At 33.3% G+C, this 21,398-nt stretch overlaps 3 protein-coding genes across 3 annotated transcripts; 1 reads left to right on the plus strand and 2 right to left on the minus strand.

The window, feature by feature from the left end:
* Positions 1 to 863: 863 nt before the first annotated feature.
* On the minus strand, positions 864 to 4,918 carry LOC148610598 (uncharacterized). Its single transcript, XM_088595780.1, has 4 exons — positions 4,667 to 4,918; positions 3,862 to 3,912; positions 3,331 to 3,408; positions 864 to 2,764 (listed from the first exon to the last, which is right to left on the minus strand). The coding sequence occupies exons 1-3, from the start codon at positions 4,844 to 4,846 to the stop codon at positions 3,334 to 3,336; spliced, it is 306 nt and encodes a 101-aa protein (XP_088451906.1). The 5' UTR covers positions 4,847 to 4,918; the 3' UTR covers positions 864 to 2,764; positions 3,331 to 3,333.
* Positions 4,919 to 7,718: 2,800 nt separating this feature from the next.
* Positions 7,719 to 11,916, minus strand: LOC148610599 (uncharacterized). The gene is made up of 4 exons (XM_088595781.1): positions 11,708 to 11,916; positions 8,804 to 8,860; positions 8,262 to 8,339; positions 7,719 to 7,856 (listed from the first exon to the last, which is right to left on the minus strand). Exons 1-3 carry the CDS (start codon positions 11,882 to 11,884, stop codon positions 8,268 to 8,270), a joined length of 306 nt encoding a protein of 101 aa, XP_088451907.1. The 5' UTR covers positions 11,885 to 11,916; the 3' UTR covers positions 7,719 to 7,856; positions 8,262 to 8,267.
* Positions 11,917 to 16,850: 4,934 nt separating this feature from the next.
* On the plus strand, positions 16,851 to 21,374 carry LOC148610600 (uncharacterized). Its single transcript, XM_088595783.1, has 4 exons — positions 16,851 to 17,077; positions 18,782 to 18,838; positions 20,727 to 20,804; positions 21,297 to 21,374. The coding sequence occupies exons 1-3, from the start codon at positions 16,877 to 16,879 to the stop codon at positions 20,796 to 20,798; spliced, it is 330 nt and encodes a 109-aa protein (XP_088451909.1). The 5' UTR covers positions 16,851 to 16,876; the 3' UTR covers positions 20,799 to 20,804; positions 21,297 to 21,374.
* The last annotated feature ends 24 nt before the right edge of the window (positions 21,375 to 21,398 follow it).

The raw sequence follows: 21,398 nt of genomic DNA on the forward strand, positions 1-21,398 counted from the left end.
CAATATTAATTTCATCGGTATTTTTAAACTTGTATGTAGTATCACAGTTCCTATTCTCTTTCATCTACACAGGATGACATTTTATGAACAATTCGGAGGGTGATTCTAGAAAAGCAGACGACGCTTTTCATACCGGTGCACCTGGTCCATGCTGTCAGTTTTGTTAGTAGAGTCCAGGTTGTATGTTTAATTTTGTTTCTTTGTACGTGTTATTTGGTTAATTTCATGTTCTTTGTTCTGGTGTGTTTCCCCTGTCTTGTCTGTATCCCTGAATTGCATTCTTTTGATTTTTGGTTACCCTGAATACTCATCGAATCTATTTTGAGATAGGTGTACCTTGTTCCTCAGCAAGTGTCATAAAACAAATACCAGGACAATCCTCGTGTTTTTTTTTATTCTTTAATGGTCCGTTATTTATCAGTCTGTGCAACTGTTTGCATAGAGATTTGCCTCCCGGTCAACTTTTTGAGTCGGGACAAACGGATTTAGTAAATGATAAACATGGCTATGAAATCACCAACGTTTAATATTTTGATGTATACACTAATACAAATATACTATTCAAACCATATAGTGAAATCAATGGTTATCCCATCTAATATGTTCTTCACCTTTCAAAAGACAAAAATGTCATAGAACATTTTTGCTCCTACAACGTAAGATGTTGGAAGTCCGTTCCTCCATCAAGTCCGAAAACAGCTTGCCAGACAACCTCTAGCATTGCTGGAGTAAGAACACACAACGCACGTTTTTATACTATAGTCTTAAATGTGACCATTTTCGTCTGCATTCATTTTTTGCTGAGGTTTATGGCCTCGAATGTCTCCTCGTCGGTAAAAATTTACTTTTACACAAACAGAACAGAACTAAAGATATCTTTAATTGTCAATTTGACGACCAATCATGAGCAGTACAAACTTAAAACTAAAACAGAAAAGTATGTTTAGATGTACAAAATTCAATAAAGGATATCATTACATGAAATAAATGATGGACGTATCCATAATTACAAAGCACAATGAACTAAAGTATTAGACACATGCGTCCAGTCAATAAACGACAACAGAAGTACCAGACATTCTAAATGTGTAACAGTAACACCGCACAGGTCTCTGCTCTGCACCACTTATTTTTAAAATATTGAAAATATAACTTCTTTCGTTAACTCTTTTTCTGTTAGATAAGGCTTCTTGACCATTAGTAAGTACATTCAATAAAGAATCTATTTGTCTGGTTACATTTTTATCTTTACATGACATCAACCAAATACATGTATATTGATTTTCAATGGTTTACTGTTTACTTTATTGTGAGATATTTATTAATTTAAATTTTTAACACTTGTTGAAATTTAACACGTACTTAAAATGTCACATTTTGCAGTACTAGTATTACAAATTTCAAGATATCTAAAACACAGAGGCTTTATTCCTTGCATTGTATGCACATCATATTTGATTCTGATGCTGGTGGTTACTCCTTGAAACACGTTTACAACATATCGAAATTTCCAATATATATATGATTGTTTATTTTTGTATCAAACGTGAACGAGTTTTTTATTCTCATTTTCCAGAAATGTATTGCTGCACTTTTTTTTCCAATCAAGATTAATGCATGTTAGTGTTACATTGAAATACTTTACCCTTTTCAGATGTGAGCTTTTGAAAGTTACCGAAGGCATATTTAAGGATATACAGTTAGACAGTGATGTCGGATGGAATTTTTATACTAAATGTTTCAGAGAAAAAACCGTTTAATCGGTTGCTTTTTTAAAATTTGCGTAGCAAGGTAGTTTATAAAGCATTACAAGTTAAAAGCTAATATGCAGTTTTATTGTGTTATAATAATAAACATATGAAAATAGAAGCTTGAACTTAATCGCTTGAGAAATGACAAAAGTAATGGAACAAAACATATAAGTGGCCCTGCAATGATGGGGTGTGAATAGAATAATGGAAAAAATAATTTGTCTGTAAAATATAATATTATAAAGTTTTTTTTAGCAAGTGCGACGCTCACCAAACGAACCAAAATATTTACATTCTCTCATTCTGTTTCTAACAAATCTTTTAGTCCCAATAATGAGTTGAATGATCTCCTACTAGAATCTGGCCATTTTTTTGTTTAACTTATTCACCAACAATGAACATTCATCAAATCAAATCGTACTCAAATTCTTTAAAAGTGGAAATTATCGCTTGAAAAGCAGATATTTATTATATGGCGGTCATCAAATACCCGCGAGAATAACCAACAAATGACAAAAATCCATGTTTATTTTGTTTTGATCGTCAGGCACCGACCATTTTTATACTATGGAAAAAGGGGGGTGGGGTGTGATTATATTGAAAAAAAAACATTATTCCTAGTTTGAGCCAAAAATGTTTTTCTTACTCAGCCACGGACAGAAAAACAATATGATTCCATATTTTCCCCATTACTTAACAATGTAGATTTTAAAATAAAATTTAAAGCTCCGTCTGCTACTATAACAAATATTATTTCGTGCTGGTGCGGAAAATAATTCTAACTCAACATAAAATCTCTCCCCTCGCGAAGAGAATGATCTGTGCCTTAAATGTGTAACTGTGGAATGTTCGATCAAGCAATCCGATAAAATGACAACTTTATACAACGATGAAATAGATCATTACAGTAATCTATGTGATTTTTTCACTAGTATCTAATAAAGGATGTTATAAGTGAATAGAAAAAAATCGTTTCTCCAGGCTTTGAACTTGGTTGACTCTTGGTTCTATTCCTGCAAAAAACAACAACAACAAAAAATGTTGGTAATGAGTTGAAATGATAAATCAAAAACATTTTTATATTGATTACATTTCAAACAATTTACTTTATTCCGTTTTTTTGTTGTCAAAATTGATGTACACCGATTGCTTAGCACACATTATGTACAGTAAATCCTGTCTAAACCTTACCTTTTTGTGTCTGGGAATTTTGTTTGGTTTAGACAGGTATTCAGGTTTCCATGAAAAAAAAATGATATGAGTGTCCTATTTAGAGCCGTTTTCAGTTACACAAGGTTTTCTATATCAATTTCTTTTATAGTGTCTGTAAAAAGATATAGTGTGAAACTATACTGATATGCATTATATATGCAGAAAATACATGAGACTTGCATATCAGAGGCGGATCCAGCGGGGTTGCAGGGGGTTATCATCCCTTCTACTTATTGGAAAATTGTCATTTTCATGTGTAAACTTGAAAAAAAGGTGTAATATGTCCTAACAACCCCTTTCAGAGGAACCCCTCCTTTTCAAAATGCCTGGATCCGCCCCTGCATAATTATTATTACATGTAACTTACCAACTATGAACACTGTTCAGACGTAACTTGAGCAATACCACTCAAGTTTACATATACCTCGAAGTTACATTTCTTAGCCTGAAACAGACAAAACTTTTAAATGAAGGAATTATAAATTTAGACACGTAATAACAGCAGTATGTTAGATTCCCTCGAAGCACTCTGAAATAGTGTCTTGAATATTTGTTTTGAATAATTATGTATTTACGATATGGAAAAAGAAGAAAAGAAAAGAAGAAAAAAAAGAAAAAGCAGCTGAAAAAAAAAAAAACATAATTAATCTTAAGGTTGTAGACCTAGGGTAAGGGACTCAACTCTTAAAATCATTGGAACGTTTGTATGCAGCATTTTACATCAATCTTATATAAGCATCTAATTATAACTTGGATTCATTTTATTCTGTTTCAAACGAAAACTTGAAAGGCATTGGTGAAATTGAATATAATAGAAATATATCACTAATTTCATGAGATATGTCCCTTACCCTAGGTCTACCTCCTTAAAGTTTACTATATATATAAATGTCAATACCTGATCATCATTAACGCAGGCATCAAAGGAATAGTTTGTTCCGGCTACAACCTTAAAGTAGAAAAAAAGGAAGGCATGATTACAACGAGAAAAGTATTCATAATCCGGGAACAAAAAAAAAAGACCAGCAAAACAGACACAATTAGCATCCAAAATTATCAAAACACAACTAAAAGAATAAACAATACACGTGGACCTGGTACTCAACTACAACTTTGAGTATGGACCAGGTGTACTATAAGGGTAAGTGACCTTTGCTTTTACAGAAACAATGATCAAGATGCTCATAGAATTCCATACCAGGATAAAATCAAAGACTGAAATCTTAGTCGCTAATCCTCAAATATTCACTGCCACTGATTTTGACATACTTCAAATATCCGAAATTGTACAAATGCGATGTGTAATCATTTCATGTAAACTTCCCGTTCTCATACTGCGAAGCAAGAAACACAAGTAGAACACACGTGTATGATATGTTTGTGTTCTTACAGTTTCTTTCTGTGACCACACCTGTGTCGTCAGATAAACTAATATAATTTTTGTTAGCGGACATTTGTTCCATGTATTAGGGTGTGAACTTACATCTCTAAGGGACACAGATTTTTTTTATTGTTATATAATATTAATGACACTCTAAAAAAAGTTTTTGCATCAGATATATTCATCAATCTAACAAAATTAATATAAGTGAAATATAGGATATGACATAATGACATAGATATTGACCGGATGATGAAAGAACCTAATACACAAATGTACCTAAAATATACACACAATCAATTAATCATTACTCAAACTATACCTGTGTCTTTACATTATGAATCTTTATCTTCGTTACTTGAATGTTATGTTCCACCCTGTATTTTTGTTTTACTACAGCAATAACAGATTCAGGAACTTTCCCATGGTAATCCCTCCATCCACCTAGGAGGCTACCAAGGCTGAATCCAACAAAACATAGAAATAATATAGTTTTAAACATCTTCCTTGGTTTATTTACTTTCCTATGCCATATGTTACAGAAGGAGATTAGTGTATAGTATTTATAGCTTTTTAAAAGGAAATACGAAATGGAAAACTCATTTCCTATCAAAAATATCTGTCCGGTTTCAGTTTATCATGTAATAGAATAAACCCTATTGTGTAATAAAATGTTTCCTTGCAATTGATAGTGTGTTTACTCGAAACACGGAAATACTTGTAATGAGAATAATAAAACCGTTTATTTCATTATCGAATGAATGTACTAAGTCTCAATAAGCTTAAAAGCATTTATTTGTTAAACATAAACATAAACACAACCCACTTGTCTTACGACTTCTACACCGAATCATTTGGCTGCTTACATTGAAGATAAATGACATGGCTTTGTTACCTCAGTCTGGCATATATTTTCTTTCCCTTTAACTAGACATAACACAGGCAGAAAGTTGGGATATTGTAAGTAGCAGAAAGTACTATCATGCTGGAACCCCTCAGTTCACAATTTTTCATATGGTTTCATGTTGCTCGTTCCTGTGTAAGCTATTTTGATCATTTATGCGACTTGTTCTCTTTTTTTGGTAATCTCAGCCTGCATTTATCTAAATGATTTCCCTCGCATGAAACGTTTGTATATCCACTTCTTCGTTTAAAGGTATATGAAATTAGTTTAAATGAATTACTGCAGGTGGATCAAAGGTTCCCGTGGATATTCATCAACTCAGCAGAAAGCCTTGTTATATCAGATTTTATTTACCATATGTATGAAAATCAGAGGCGTTATTTTGCACATGGTAGAACCTCTTGGTGATGGTAGAACCTCTTGGTGATGGTAGAACCTCTTGGTGATGTATTTGGCTTCCTATGTCGATAATTTTGGTTTTGATTACTATAAGTTAATGTATAGATTTAGACCTACCTATATATTTGATTCTAATTCTGTTGACTAGAGGTTGCCCCTTGAAACACTTGTACCGCATATCTAAATTTTCAATAAATATGATTGTATTTTTGTATCTAGTAAAAAAACATTTGTATTTTCATTGTTACATGCAGCAGTGAGCATCACTCATGTTCAAAAGACGCAAATATGCCAAATATCGTTATACATTGCTTTCTATGAATGTTTTGTTCGTGTATCTATTTTTGAAAGTGCATCTTTGTAAAAGGCTTCTTACCACAGTCATTGAAGTAGCATCAGTTCTTTTTATACTGTTTGTATATGTAGATTGGCAATGATTTATTTTTTAGATTTATTTTTATGCACTTATTAAACTGAAAAACGAAGAATACTCGTATGATATTCATAAAGTATCCTACAAATTTTCGTAAAAAGTCATAATTGTTTAATCAGTAGCGTTACCGTCTTTTGTTTTTCTAAAACAAACATCAAGTTGTTCATATGATGTAAAATCTAGACTAGAACGAAAATGGGAAACTAAAACTATGTTAATAATATGCAATTGTTCGTAATGACGAAATGCAACTTAAAAAAAAAACCAAAACAAATGCCAAATGTTAGCACGATGGCTACAAAATGAGACAGCATTATTTTTAAAAATTGATTCTTCATTAAGGAACTGAACACTTAAGCGTGAGTGTTTGTAAGAATCAGGCAAAGTGGGCAATATCAGAAACATGCATGTCAAAACCCCACCGATCAGACAATAAAATATCACTCAACGATGTTTTCTCTATTTGACAAGAGCATTATTTGATCTCTGCATGACTGGGTTTGCACAGAAATTTTCGATAGGATCTTAGAAAAATGAGGTTATTGACAGAGTTATCTGACCTTGAAATATTCATTTTCACTGCATTTCAGTGAAATTGTAACTCAATGGTCCAGCATGATATGGAAAATCTTGTCTATTTTCGTTGATTCAGATGATGTAAATAGTCAAATTACACTATCAAAATGATGGTTTTTTTTCATACCATGTTTCACCTACTGCCTGATTCTTACAGAGACCGACACTTAAGTTTTTTTGATAGTCAGTGCTAGCGTATACAATAAATTATAGAATCAAATGAAAGGAGGAAAAGTTAGTTGTTTTCTTCATTTGGGAAAATCAAGGCCTCAAATTAAAACTAAGACCTTTCATTTACTGAAACTTATGTATAGGTTGGAGTAATAAAACATGCATGACTCTCTTTAAATAAGAAAATTAAGATTCCAATACAAACCAATTTTTGATAGGCTTACAAGTATTTCAAATGTGAACCTGTTTCAATCTGGAATTATCAATGAACATAATTATGGCCCATACACCTCGTAAATTAAAAAGAACGATTACGCACTGATAATTGGTACAGGGAAAAATGGAGTTTATGTTTTTTTTTCCAGTAATTTCTAAGCCGAAACAATATTGTATGTGTAAGATATATCTATTAGACGTTACTGTTTGTTTTCATGATTCTCTTAAATATGTAATATGATAATTATAGTGTCCTTTTGAACTTATTTTGCTCATTTGCTTTTATTACTTTGTCTGTATGATTTTAGTTACTTTATGTTCTTTGTTGTGTGTGTCTGATTTCCATGTCTGGTCTTTGTCCCTGGATTGCATTCTTTTGATTACAGCTATAACCTAGGTTCCCTTGATTACTCTTTGAACAAAGTAAACCGGAATCTTGAACTGACGAATTCCGTAAAGCATATTTCGTACAGAAGAAACTTTTTTATTTCTATTTTTATTCATTTACATTTTATTGTTGTTGGTATCCTTTTTACAATTCTAATATTTTCATTAATGGTAATATATTTGTAAAACGTTTTGATAAATTGTGATAAAGGTTTCCAGGATCTCAGAGGAAAATGACCATTAAATAAGTCAATATCTGATGATAACTAATTTTTTAAAGCACTGTAATTAATTTTGAAAAGACGATGTTTTAATGCATACATATATTATTGATAGATAAAAGAAGAAGTTTGTTGAGTCTTCTAATCGGAACGACCTCCCTTTCCTCTGGTCCTTGCCTTTGAAACATAACAGAGCAACATCGTCCTGTTAAATGAAATGAAATCATCTATCACTCTACTGCGCAGAAGGTTTATCTGCCAATTTTAAAAGGTTTATACCTCCGCATCCTCGGTACTAACATCTAACTCATTGGTAAAATAGGTAAATGACGCCGTAATCGGCATCGCAGATTTGTAATTAATAATGCTTATGGCCCTTAACTTTTTCACATCCTGCACAACAAAATTATACGCTTACGGAGTGATACTCAGTTAAAAAGGAATCAGATATAGATCCATGGTGGCGATTGATCAGCCATATTACAGACATTTACTTTGACGAAAACTAATTTATACTTGATTATTGATGTTCACTTGATTCTTAAACATGTATTTGCAACTTAAACATCCAACAGAATAAAAAATGTACATTCTGTATACTACTGTTTACCTTCTTTCAACAACTATGTGCTGTTACACTCGCATTTCCAGTTAAGTTTACGTACACTTGGAAGTGACAAAAAATGGACTGAAAAATAAAGAAATGTCAGGCAGTTAAACGCTTTGCACAGTTTTTATTTCACATAATTAAAGAAAATAAGTGGTCACCGAACTAAATAATTGTAATTGTTCCATATCTAGATTGTGTTGAAACTCTTTAAAACTGATCAAAAGATGAGATGTATACATTACATTAAAATTTTGTTTGGCATTTTTAATACAAGTTTTAACATGAATTTGTAAGACGAGTAAAAAAGTGGCTTCGTTATTAGGTATGATCTTTTTTAAGTACATACAAATGTACGAACAATATTGTATTTAAATTTGAAGACCCTCTGTAGAGTGATGACTTTAATAAAAAACATTGTACAAAGTCAAATATAATCTGCTATACAATAGAAAGGGCAGACTTTGAAAACTGTGAACACTTATTTGTAAATCATGTCCTTTCCTTGAAAATATGCACTTTTCTTGTAATGGATATAAACTCACTAATGAATTGATCGAGATGACTCTAACATCAAACGCATAGTTCGTACCAGCCACAACCTGCAGATGAAAGTTGTGATTTGTTTATAATGTGGAAATATTAGGTAATTGCCAAATAAACAATCAAACCTCATAAAAAGTAGAATCGTAAATATAAGTTTTTGTCTTAATTCAATGCCTGTAATTAATTTTTTTCTAAGCGTATTACAACGATGGTACTTAAAACTTTATACGATGTAGGTTTACAATGGTAGTCCGAAGTTAGACCATAGTTTATTTATTAAAGGAGACATGACACAAGAAATGTTTTTTTTCAATTTTTGGTTTGGTTTATCTGATTTATTACACCTAACATATATAATAAAAACACCCATTGCAGTCACTTACGTCATTTAATTGAAGATAAGTTGATTCAAAATCGACGATGACCCAATTGCAAGCCATACTTTAATTAGACACGTGGTCACGTGACTGCTACGTCTTTGGTTCTCAATTCATAGATCGAGCGGTTGAAATGCATGGGGCTTCTGCACATTTTACAGGATTTCTAGAGCTGAGAGTGAAAATATTGAAAGTTTTGGTTCGCCAGCGAATATATACTTACAGTCGTATCAATTTAAACCACTTCGAGAAGAAAATGATAAACAATGACAGAAATATTTAACTATTACTTGTATGAAGACTAGAATCCACAAAGAGACGACACCACTTCTTTTCGAAGATTACATAAAAATATTTCATTATGTTCTGTCATGTTCGATTTTAATTTTTACATAAAGTAAATTGAATTCACATTCTAAACTGTTCCAATCTGTATCTTCAATGAAAATATTGATTTCACCCCTTTTTACGGGACATTATTCCTGACAAGTGTACCAGTACCCCGCAAGTACAGCTATAGGATAATACGAACATGTTTATTTTTATTGTTTTTTTTTTATCATTTTGTTTGAGAACCCATAAGGGTTTCGTACTGAAGCTTCCTCTAACTGGCCTATAAAATATTGTTCGTACCAGAAAAGCTCCCTTAAACTAGGGTTACCTGTTATAAACTGTGCATTTTGTCAAATTCTCCATGTAAATTGTTTTATTACAAAATTCGTAAAAAATGCAATTATATTTCAATTATCGAAGTCATACACCTACGTCGACACCTGTGTCACGAGTCACCGAACCACGTAAAGATAAAAGAAGCCGCCCATGCTTTCTCTTGGCCATAATTAAGTCTACCGGGCTTGTCAACTGATATAACTCAGCGGCAAAGAAAGAACGATACATAGAGTGACACTATTTTAGTTGTACCCTCCTGTTCAAGTCCTAAAAATAGTGTGCAAAGTAGTTGTGTCTTCGCCTCGGGGTGATGTATGCCTAACGGAAATGAAAAGCCGACAGAAAACAAGAAGAACTTTAGTCTTTTTAATATATTACTTTCTAAACACGATTATCGCACTCATACACAGATCATTGGACCACTCTGCATCATATATACAAGCTATTTTCGAAGATTCGTTAATTTTTTCGGCCCCGTGCAGGTCCGGGTGTTAAAAGAATAGGCCTGCAGCAGCGCTAAGCTTGTGGTAAAAGGCGACTAAATAGTGCTCAGAAACCTAGCCGGGGGCTAGGCGCTCTGCCCACAGAGCAACTGGGATGTGTGCCCCAGGTGGTGGACTGGGATACCCCTGGCGTGTTACATGCTGAGGTTGTCAGGCTATAATTCGGAAAACCTGACCGCAAACCATAGTGGTGCACCGTGTTGGGAAATATGTCACGTTCCTGGGACGTTAAAGAAGCCTGCTGCGGTATTCGATAGGAGTAGGAACCTTTGCACTCCGCCACAGGAGGCTAAATTACCCGACCTTACCCACTGCTCCCTTTTTCTAGTGGCAATCAAAATTTTTCTACCCTATTATCCTTGTGTCCCATCCTTTTTTTTCGTGTCATCATCATTTCATGTTCATTTTATCATCCATTTCATGTTCATCGTCTGAATATAGCTGAAATATTGCTGCTCGGACGTTATACCCCAATAATCAATCAATCATAATTTTTTTCGGGCACGTGTATATATTTTCAATGCATCCAAATGGAGATTGAGAACCAGTGACGTAGCACTCCCAAATATATTAAGTGGGTGTTACTTCAGGTTTTCATTTATGCATATTAAATAGATTGTGCTAACGCAGATAACTCATTCTAACTTTATTTATCGCTAACCTGACGAGAAAACGTTTGCTGTACTCGTATCTAAACACACTATAGTTTTTATAAATATAAACGTTTAAAAATGATACTTTTGTGTCACGTTTCCTTTAACATTGCATGATCATTTGATATTTCGAATTAACAGCAAATATTGCTACACATTAAAGCGAAAGGTGTACTTTATAGCTTTTTTTTTTAGATTTTTAAAACGTACCCGTAATTGTCTAAATGTACTTTTTGTTTTTACAACTTGATGCACTGTCTTAAAAAGGGTTGCCAAACGTCTACATGCATAATTCCTTGAACTAACTTTTATACAGCTCTTGAATGGTATAAACTTCGAACAACCATCATTTACCACTCCCTCGTTCCCAATTTATCTCCATCTCCATTGCCCAAAAAGGATTCCCCATTCCCCATAGAACAATCAACACTCCCAATAAGAACTCGCATTGCATTTGTTTTTATTATTACAATATCATTCACATGCTCAACTTTTCCAACATTTAAACTATTTTTATTAATGAATTTAAATTCAACTTTAATGCAAGTAATTATTTTTTGCACTGATTTTCCTTAATTTTCCTTATTCAAAATTTCTATTCCCCCATAGAACAGCCCATTACCATTTTCAATTTTTCAATTTCTTTACACCATAGAATGGATAGTTTACAGCATACGTATAAAATAAATCGCTCCACATACCTGAGTACGGACATTAATGAGCTCCATGTGTACCACTATTATATTTTCCACAGAAGAAAGCGTCATCCTTACTGCATTAAGAACAACATCCGGTACTTTTCCATGGTAATCAGTCCAGCCGCCTGGTTGGCCAACGAATATTCCTACAAGTCCAAGTAAAAGTACAGCTCTGAGCATATTGGAAATTACTTAACTATTTCTGAGGCGAAATGTAACATTCGGAGCTTTAGCGTAATATTTATATATATTTACTTGAAATGTTTTTGCATAAAATATGTTACCGCAGCTTTTATAATCCTATTAATCTAAGTAAATAATTTTGAAAACCGCAGTGCTAAAATAACGAACGTCAATTTGCTTCAAAATAGAAAAATACCTATCACATATATCGCAAATTACGGTGTACATGTGCTCTCACCAGCAGCATAAGAATAAAAGAAGCAATATCTTAATCCAGAAACTAATTGTGTACAAAAAGTACTCAAAACCAAAACTATCGAAATAGGAAGCCAAATCCATCACCGAGAGGTTCTACCATATACAGAACAAGGAATGGTGCTTCAGTGTTTTGAAATTTGCAATATAATCAGATATTTTACGGGGTCACACAAGTCCGACTACTTAGTTGGCTAATAACTTCCAGGACTTTCGGTCCACCAGCAGTGGCATCGAACCAGAGGTTATAAAATACAAAAATACCGACAAAACAGGCTGACCAAATAAAAGGTTTATGGATATTGGAAAATATTATAAATGTCTACATCTTTTATCTTGACCTTATTGCTTACCACTCAACTTTAAGGTATACAATTCCTTTTTTTGTTTTGACGACAGGTTTGGTGTTTCTTTAGGAAGCAATCAAGGGATCCAAGATTCTAACACAACTCAAAAGAATGTAGCCTAGGGACAAAGACCGGACAGAGAAAACAGAGAGAGACAACAAAGACAATAACATAACTAAAATAACACACACAAAGTAATAAAAGTAGTTTTTTTAAGGAGAACTCTTCCATTTTATAGATATTTCTATAAATGTATTCTACTGTTTGTACTACAAATGCATGAAAGACAAGGGTATAGTAAGAAACCAATGGCTCCTTAAAAAGGAGCTTTAGTTGAAAATAACGATAGAACTCCTTTATAAATGATGGTAAATTTTGATTCGACATTCTCTATTGTAACCTCTGAGCTGAAGGGCACATACAAGCTCGAATGCCTATGTAAATGCGAAATCACGTTTACGGATGTTTTTTTATATTACACGTTATGCAATTGTAACAGTTGGAACGTTAAAACACTAGTATTATAGCATTTTAAGCCCTAATTCTCGCTGTTTCTTTACATGTGAAATTCGTATAATCAATTTCGTTTAGAGATTTTATTGCTTATATATGTGCATGTAGTTTAAGTTTCCAGTTATTGATAATAAAACATCATAGGAGTGGTATACATATCCTTATGTCTGGCATCTCTTAGCATGCATGTCTAAACCCCACCGATATGACATTACAATTTCACTCAAGGATACTTTCTTTATATGCAAAGACCGTTATTTGATCTCTGCATCACTGGATTGCACAAAAAAAATCAATAGAATGTTAAACAAATTAGGTTTTTGGCAGGAGTTATCTGCATTTCACAGAAATTATATTCCAGTTTACAAAAGTGAAATGTATGATCTTGTGTTTTTAATCTGTTGGTGCAAATTTCAAAATGGCGTTTTTTATACCATGTTTACCCACTGTTTTATGTCTGTGACTATTATGTTTTTATTGTTGTTGTTTTTGGTTTACATATTTGACGATTGTAAATATGGATAGAACATGTACCATGGAACATATAGGATAGGGCAGTTGGAATGGAATCTTCGTAAACGTGATCTTAAAACGACGTAGTTACCTTCACGTTCACCTCTTTGACCTTGTACACAATTTTGAAACAACAGGTGAAAGAAAGAAAGAAGATTAATAACAACTGCAATAAACAAACAATTTATCAAGTACAAAAATAAAGTATATAATGCAAGTAATGTTAGCATTCTACGTTTAAATCTGATTTAACACGATTTTACCTAACGTAATGTAAATCGTAGCTGACAAACATTGTGATGGTCTTGTGGTAGCGTGCACACTTTAGTGGGGGAGTTTCGATAAATAAGTACCGGGTCGTACGAAAGACTTTGACAGTCACCACTTCTTCTAGCAAACGCTCGAATCAGATCAATGTACTTACTGGAGAGTCATTACATCATACTGGCTGTTGCTTTTATGAGCTAGCATATTAACAAACTTGAACAAGACAGAGTCTTTTCGATTGACCCAATATTCTAATTCTGAAATGCAGGAATTATATGTGCCATATGATGTTAAAGAGTAATCAAGGGAACCAAGGTTATACCGGTAATCAAAAGAATGTAATCCAGGGACAAAGACCAGACATGGAAAACATACATACTCAACAAAGAACACAAAGTAACTAAAATGATACATACAAAAGCAAATGAGCAACTCGAACTCCACTAAAAACTCGGAGCATGGACCAGGTGCACCGGTAGGGTAAGCGTCCTCTGCTTTTCTAGAAACACCCGCCGAGTTGCTCAAAAAAAAAGTCAAGTCCGGGTAGACAAACGAGGAAAGGAAAACTATGACCTGTTGAATAAATCAGTTCTCATGGTGCAGATGGATAAATGATATAATTCTTTCAGGCCAATGAATACTTGTCTGAACACTATCTTCTTGATATTTCACACCGACTTTTGAAATCCGTCAACATTCATAAAACCAATTGAAACCAATACCAATATATTTTCAAATTGGTCATTCTACGTCAGGAATCTCGAGCAAGTTTTAATAGTAAACTTAACATTACAAAATATCCCCACAGAAGTAGAAATAATTAAAAAAAATAATAATTATAATCGACGACGACAAAAATGTGTTTAAAGTACACATAGACTTTGTACCAGGTGCTGATAATCAATGGCAAACCCTGGTCTTGACCTTGACATTTAGAAATAAAATAAAACAAGACAGCACACATGCAAAGGTTTGGATTTCCAGACGAGATAAGAACTTTGAACTTAGTCCCCATAAAAGATACTGTTTATAAATTCTACTTTTACGTCACTTTGCAATAACTGTTTGAGGGTCTGGTCGGGTACTCTATTCGGCAAATTCATTTACATTTTTATAGGGAAGTCCTTCTTTGTTTGGTTAGTTTTCCGTGTAAATTTTATGTAGACGAATAAATAATTAGAAACGAAATTGTACCACGTTAAAACAATAAATAAATAAATAAGTAAATAAATAAATAAATATGAAATAAAAAAAAATGAAAACAAATAAAAATGTTTCCATGAGATAAAACATCCATTCAATCCAGTATGAGTTCAAAGTTCAAACTTACTGGTTATCTTACAATGAAATCACCGGTTTTGTTAGCGAGAAGTTTTTCTTTTGATGCAATCAAGTATTTTGTTTTATCTAAACATTAAAAAAAAACATGAACACAGAAAATCATTAATTGCTTTGTATTTATAGTAGTTTCATAACACTTTTAATTAACGGAATCAGCTAAAATCAACACTTGGTGGTTTCTGAATTGACTTATTCGTTTTCAATATGATGTTTCTACTCAAATTACATTAAACTTAATTGATAATGCACCGTAATGTTGTTATATCGCTTACGTTTCAAGCAAACAATGAGAATATGTGAGATTTCCTATATACAAGAATAGCGTCTGCGATTAAAGTTCAAAAGAGTTAACAAGGGAACCAAGATTTTAGTGGAAATCAACAAAATGTAAACTATGGATGAAAACCAGATATGGAAAACAGACAAAGACAACAAAAACATAAAGTGACTAAAATATATAATACATACAAAGTATCAAAAGTAAATGAGCAACTCGGACTAAAAACTGGGAGCATGGACCAGATGCACCAATCTTATATGAACTATATTATCTCAATACATATGTATAACAAATCGGGTCCAAAAGTCCTCACTGACAGCTTAGAATTGAAAATCAATGAAACAACACCGGAACTTATATATACATTGAAGAAGCACATTTTTTTAAATTAGTCAAATGTACATGTATTATAAATTTCATAGAAACCTGATTTTCAATAGCGAGAGTTAATTGACGACGACAGAAATGTGCTTAAAACTCACTGTGTATCAGGAGGCTTTTAAGGCTGATAAACAATGCCGAATCTGGGTCTTGACTTTGACATTCAAAAATAAAAAAAGACAATACATTCCATGTGCATAATTATTTTTGTACTTAGTCCACATAAATGACACGGTGTGTTCATTGTAATCAAAAGTCATTTTTGCAATAATTGTCTTTGGGTCTTGTTGGGTGCCCTTTGTTTAGATTTGTATCAACAATTTCTCTTTACGATGTATCTACTGAACTTATTTGTTCATCGTGTAATAGTTTTCTTTTCCTGTTTCATCAACTTCGCATGTGACATTTTAGGATTTAGGGGATTATACGTAGAAAGTCAGAAGACGCTTACACAACCAGTGCACCGGTTATATGCTCCAAATTTATAGTGGAGTCTGGGTTGCTCATTTAGATTTGTTTCTTTGTTCGTGCTTTGGTTGCTTCTTGTAACTTCTTGTGTTTGTGTGTTCCCCTGTCTAGTCTTTATACTTAGAATTTGTGTTCCATTGAATTCCGGTTTAATCTTGGTTCCCTTGATTTTTCTTTCTTTTTCTGTCGGTTAGTTTCCCCTTCAAATTGAAACAAATGAATACATGAATACAAACACATTACAATGTGAACACTCTCCACAAGAGAATTAACATTCATTCGAAACAGTTTTTACTTCAAACAAGAGTTGCCTACAAACAATAACACAGTGCTTATTGTTGGATTAATGTTTTTTTTTTTATATCGTAACACATCTATAAATTACTGAATCACATAAAACCGACTTTTAGGGATTTTTTGATTCACTAATTCACCATTCTGAATTTGATCATACCAACAAATGTCGCATTGACTCCAAAACCGAGAAGTGGTTCCCAAATTTTCAAACATGAAATTACAGTTCCCTTTTGTAGTATATACTTTCCATCAAGACCCCTTTGCTATTATTATCAGAGATCGTATATAAAGCAAGATCATTTACAATTCTTATCTTTACTTTGCAAAATGATCAAAGCCATTATCCTTCTTTGTGTCGTTGGTACAAGCCTTTGCCAGCTAGGTGGCGGTGGTCTTCCAGGTGGATGGCATGATTTTCATGGACAGATCCCTGATGCTGTCACCGCTGCAGTGAAACAAACTCTCGAAGCTGAAAACCACTTACAATTGCAGTCGGGTGACCTTTCTTACACTAACGTCAGATCACAGGTCAGTTGTGCTTTATTTTTAAGCTATGCATATGACGGTGGGAGCTCAATGTCGCACGTGCACTGTCGTCTACTTCCGTCCCGTTAAAATTTCGTCACTTCCGTTAGAATTTGTTTAGCCATTCATAAAGCTGGTCTTACAGTCTACATAGGTGGCACATCACTGACGCTCTGTGCATATTAAAGTTGTGCGTGATCATCAAGGGTTTCTAGCTTGTCTATGACACTGAAATTGTTAAATGTCGAAAAATTGGATGCATGTTTATATCTAAGCAGAATTCGTAGTTAAATGAGATCATTGTTATCTTAGCCAAATGGAGTTTCTGGCAGTCTTACCACGATGGTTTATTATAAATCCTATACAGGTCGAGAGTTCTACAATATTGTGGAATAGTAGATCTGTTCATGTATAAGTGATAACGCGGACCTACCAATCAAGTCAATGAGATGCCTTGATACATCATTATTAGTTGTTCACACGCATTGGAATACAAGTTTGAGCTACATTTTCAATTGAACTCCCCGCCTAAAAAAATCATTAATTGCTTCTTACTGAGAGAGAATATTACATGTATCGCATAAAGCAGTATCGTCATGAACCGAGTGACCGTCAATACATTATTTAATTGATAACAAGTCTTTGAAGTAACCGTGCACCTCCATAGAAAATGCTTCATCAGGTAATTGCGCACGGAATTGCCATATTTTTCCAACGTGAGCATGAAATTGATGGAATATTCTATGAACCCAATTAGTTTTTGAAATGAGCTGATATCGGAACATAAACATTACAGGAAAATTTCGAAGTGTGTTATTTTAATTTACAAGTGGCCAACTGTCAATGCAGTTGTAGTGAACAATAGTACTTTAAGCGAATGGTCATTTGACAATTAGTGAACAGAGTCTATTGTTTTGTCCCTTATTCGGTCTAAGAGATGTGATATTATTTAGTACGTCTGAATTCTAGTGGCCTTGACCTACTACATGTCCCATATTTACCAATTCGTTTTACAAAGAACAGTTGTTTTAATGAAACCTATCTAAGCCAGTCTCTTCGTATCAAAATGTATTTTGAACCTGGGTAAACCGAATACATGTCTAAACCGAACTAGCCCTGCAGTCCTATAGGGGTTCGATTTAGACAGGTTTCACTGTAGACAGTTTGTTTTGATTCAGAACTGACTTTCAATGAACTCTTCTAGTTTTGTGACATTTATCTTATTTTTAAAACATGAAAAGGGTGTCGACATTAACTGTGACATGCATTTCAAATGGTTTGTTACGATTATCTTAATTGTGTTACCAGATCATGCATATGCATGTTGAGGAATAGAAATACCCAATCACTTGCATCGAAAGTATACGATGAAATAACAAAGATTGTAACATTGGATCGAATCTTAAATCAATATAGAAGTATGATATAACCTATTTTGTGATAATTTTATATTTATGTTGTTCATGTTAATTTTTCTGGCTTCTTTTCTATGTCGTTTAAAGGTAGACTTAATTAGTTATCATCAGTTTAATCTGACCCAGTGATTATATGGCAGGCTACTTAATTTGAAGTATTATACATAAGCTCAGGATAACACTTTGGAGAACAAATATCCCTTTTCTAGCACAGTCTTCAATGCTATATTGCGCTACTATGAAATTATGCGGGCACTGTATACCAAATTTGTAATGTAATATTTTCTTTCAGGTGGTTGCAGGCTTCAACTATGCCTTTGATGTGTCTTTCGCAGGTCACGGTGGAAAGGTACCTGTATGATAAAAAACATATCACTGCGCGAAGCAAGCAGGTCCTGTAGTAATGTCTATACGTCGTAAACATTTTGCTGAAATGCATTCAATGCTACTATAGAAACATTTTGCATACACTTTATATCAAAGATGAGGGATGTTGAAGAAAGATTTTATCATTTCCAATACAGTTGAAATGCACTTCAAATTTTTAATAGCAAAATCTGTTTAAAACAAACCACAATCAACCGAAAGCCTGTATAAATCAGACACTTTTGGAAGTTTTCTCAATTTACGTAGCAGTCTTTATAAAAATCAGACAGGAGGGGATTCATTCATGTCAAAACCCCACCAATTTCAGTCGTATTTCTTGTTCAGAAATAGATCACATAACCAGTTTTAGGTTTACATTTGGGGATTACGGTTTTGAGATAAATTTTATAAAGTTTGTGCATGAAATTAACACTTTGCAAGATTTATTGTTCTTGACATGGTTTACTTTGGTTGATTTTAGTGCAATACTGAAGTGTAGTTTTCTCAAAAGCACAGATCTAAATACAGAAAAGGCTATTGTCACATAAAACAATTAGCATACGTAGACCAAAACAGCATTTTTTTATCCGTGGGTTATTCTACACCATGAATCACCTTACCATAGGCAGTTCTGAATTTTATATGGACTGGTACTTAAATGTATTTTTATCCTTGGTAAACCAAATACCCGTGTAGACCGATCTAACTCTACAGTCCAAAAAAAAAAACAAAAACAAAATGCGAAGAAAGGAACAGTTTAAATATTTTTTCGTTGATCGTCACATTTCCATTTACTGTGAAAGTACTTTAATTTGTGGGGTAGACCAAACCACGAAATATTGTCCTCCCCCACACCAAAAAAACAAAACAAAACAAAACAAAACAAAACAAATAAAAAAAACAACAACAAAAAAAACAAAACAAAAAAAAACAAAACAACAACAAAAAAAAAAAAAACAAAAAAAAAAACCACAAATTTACCGATGCAAATCTTATTATGACGACATTTCTATTGCTTATAATAATATACAACAGTTAAAGAAACATTGTTTGGAAGGCTAAGAAGGAAATGAAAGAAAACAAAATTAACAAAATTGTTAAAATAAGTACAATATTTATTTCATAGTTTCGCAGTAGACCTTTTAACTTTTGCAATGAAATATTGTCACTTGAAATAGCGGAAATAGTAATCAAGGGAACCAAGGTTCTAGTGGTAACCCCTGCGCAAAAAATGTATTCGCAGACTTTTTGTATCGCGCTAGAAATCTAACAAATGGGCTTCTGGAACAGGGTTATGTTGCTACAAGATTGAATTCATCACCGCAGAAGTTTTATGAACTCGTGGATCGTTATGATGTATCCATCAGCACCATGAAAACTGATTTATTCAACGGGTCATAGTTTTCCTTTCCTCGTTTATCTACCCCGGACTTGACTTTTTATGAGCAACTCGGCGGGTGTTTCTAGAAAAGAAGAGGACGCTTACCCTACCAGTGCACCTGGTCCATGCTCCCAGTTTTTAGTGGAGTCCGAGTTGCTCATTTACTTTCGTTACTTTGTTACTTTGTGTGTATGATTTTGGTTGCTTTGTGTTCTTTGTTGTGTATGTCTGTTTTCCGTGTCTGGTCTTTGTCCCTGGATTGCATTCTTTTAGTTGCCGCTGTGGCCTTGGTTCCCTTGATTACTCTTTAAAAAGTATAGCGCTATATATTAAGTAAAGGATTAACCTGCTCTTGAATAATGCTTAGGATACATATAAGTTCCAATTGGTCCTTATGAATACCTTACTAAATAATTTAAGAGGATTCGAGAGATACAACGCCGTTTTTTCATCATTTTATTATATATTCAAAGAAGCATATATGTTTCAGAATATGGTTTGCCATTTCACAGTTTATCAGCATATAGACGGAGTAGCTGAAATTACATCACATACATGTTAAAAGCGGGTAAGCTTATATAATATTCAGACCGCAGCTAGATTTTGTACGATTTCAGATAATTTTTTAATTAGCGTGAAAGATGTTTTTACTGACAGCAATTTCCACTGATTTGTTCATGATGTTGTATTGACCAACTTAACTAGTAGTGTGGCACTGACAAATTTCTTTTTACAAACAGTTACCGTGTTTTTCTTTGTCCTATTAGTTGACAAATCATTTTCATTTAAATAAACTACCAGGGACAATCATTATATGTAGACGTTGGCCCATTCATATACATGGTGTATTACACTTTCGCGACCAAAACCACAAAGGATTCGAGTCCAAAGTAAGCACCACACATTTGCAGTCTAACATCAGTTTTAGAACAAGAATTAAGCTTCAGAATCTATAATTTCATATTTCTTCCGGAAATGATTTATGTAAATAAGTAATAATACTGAAGTTTAGATTGACTAGATTAGATTACTTTAATATAACATCTTTTTTTCTTTTCAGGTTACACAAAAAATATAAAACATCAATAAGAAAAAAAATGTAAACAATAAACATGCCTTTCTTGTAGGTAGAAACATATGTGATATCATTTGAATTTACATA

This window comes from Perna viridis, chromosome 8 (genome assembly GCF_037379345.1).
Source record: "Perna viridis isolate PV_CMFRI_1.1 ecotype Kerala chromosome 8, ASM3737934v1, whole genome shotgun sequence".
In the NCBI taxonomy this organism is placed as follows: domain Eukaryota; kingdom Metazoa; phylum Mollusca; class Bivalvia; order Mytilida; family Mytilidae; genus Perna; species Perna viridis.

Excerpts from the sequence above, each read along its gene's own strand:
- LOC148610600 (XM_088595783.1), top strand. The coding sequence starts at position 16,877 with ATGATCAAAGCCATTATCCTTCTTTGTGTCGTTGGTACAAGCCTTTGC. Across the intron at positions 17,078-18,781 it reads ACACTAACGTCAGATCACAG|GTGGTTGCAGGCTTCAACTA; the intron begins GTCAGTTGTGCT and ends ATTTTCTTTCAG. Across the intron at positions 18,839-20,726 it reads TCGCAGGTCACGGTGGAAAG|AATATGGTTTGCCATTTCAC; the intron begins GTACCTGTATGA and ends TATATGTTTCAG.
- LOC148610598 (XM_088595780.1), bottom strand. The coding sequence starts at position 4,846 with ATGTTTAAAACTATATTATTTCTATGTTTTGTTGGATTCAGCCTTGGT. Across the intron at positions 3,913-4,666 it reads TTCATAATGTAAAGACACAG|GTTGTAGCCGGAACAAACTA; the intron begins GTATAGTTTGAG and ends TTCTACTTTAAG. Across the intron at positions 3,409-3,861 it reads CCTGCGTTAATGATGATCAG|GCTAAGAAATGTAACTTCGA; the intron begins GTATTGACATTT and ends TGTCTGTTTCAG.
- LOC148610599 (XM_088595781.1), bottom strand. The coding sequence starts at position 11,884 with ATGCTCAGAGCTGTACTTTTACTTGGACTTGTAGGAATATTCGTTGGC. Across the intron at positions 8,861-11,707 it reads TCATTAATGTCCGTACTCAG|GTTGTGGCTGGTACGAACTA; the intron begins GTATGTGGAGCG and ends TTTCATCTGCAG. Across the intron at positions 8,340-8,803 it reads TCATCTCGATCAATTCATTA|TCCATTTTTTGTCACTTCCA; the intron begins GTGAGTTTATAT and ends TTTATTTTTCAG.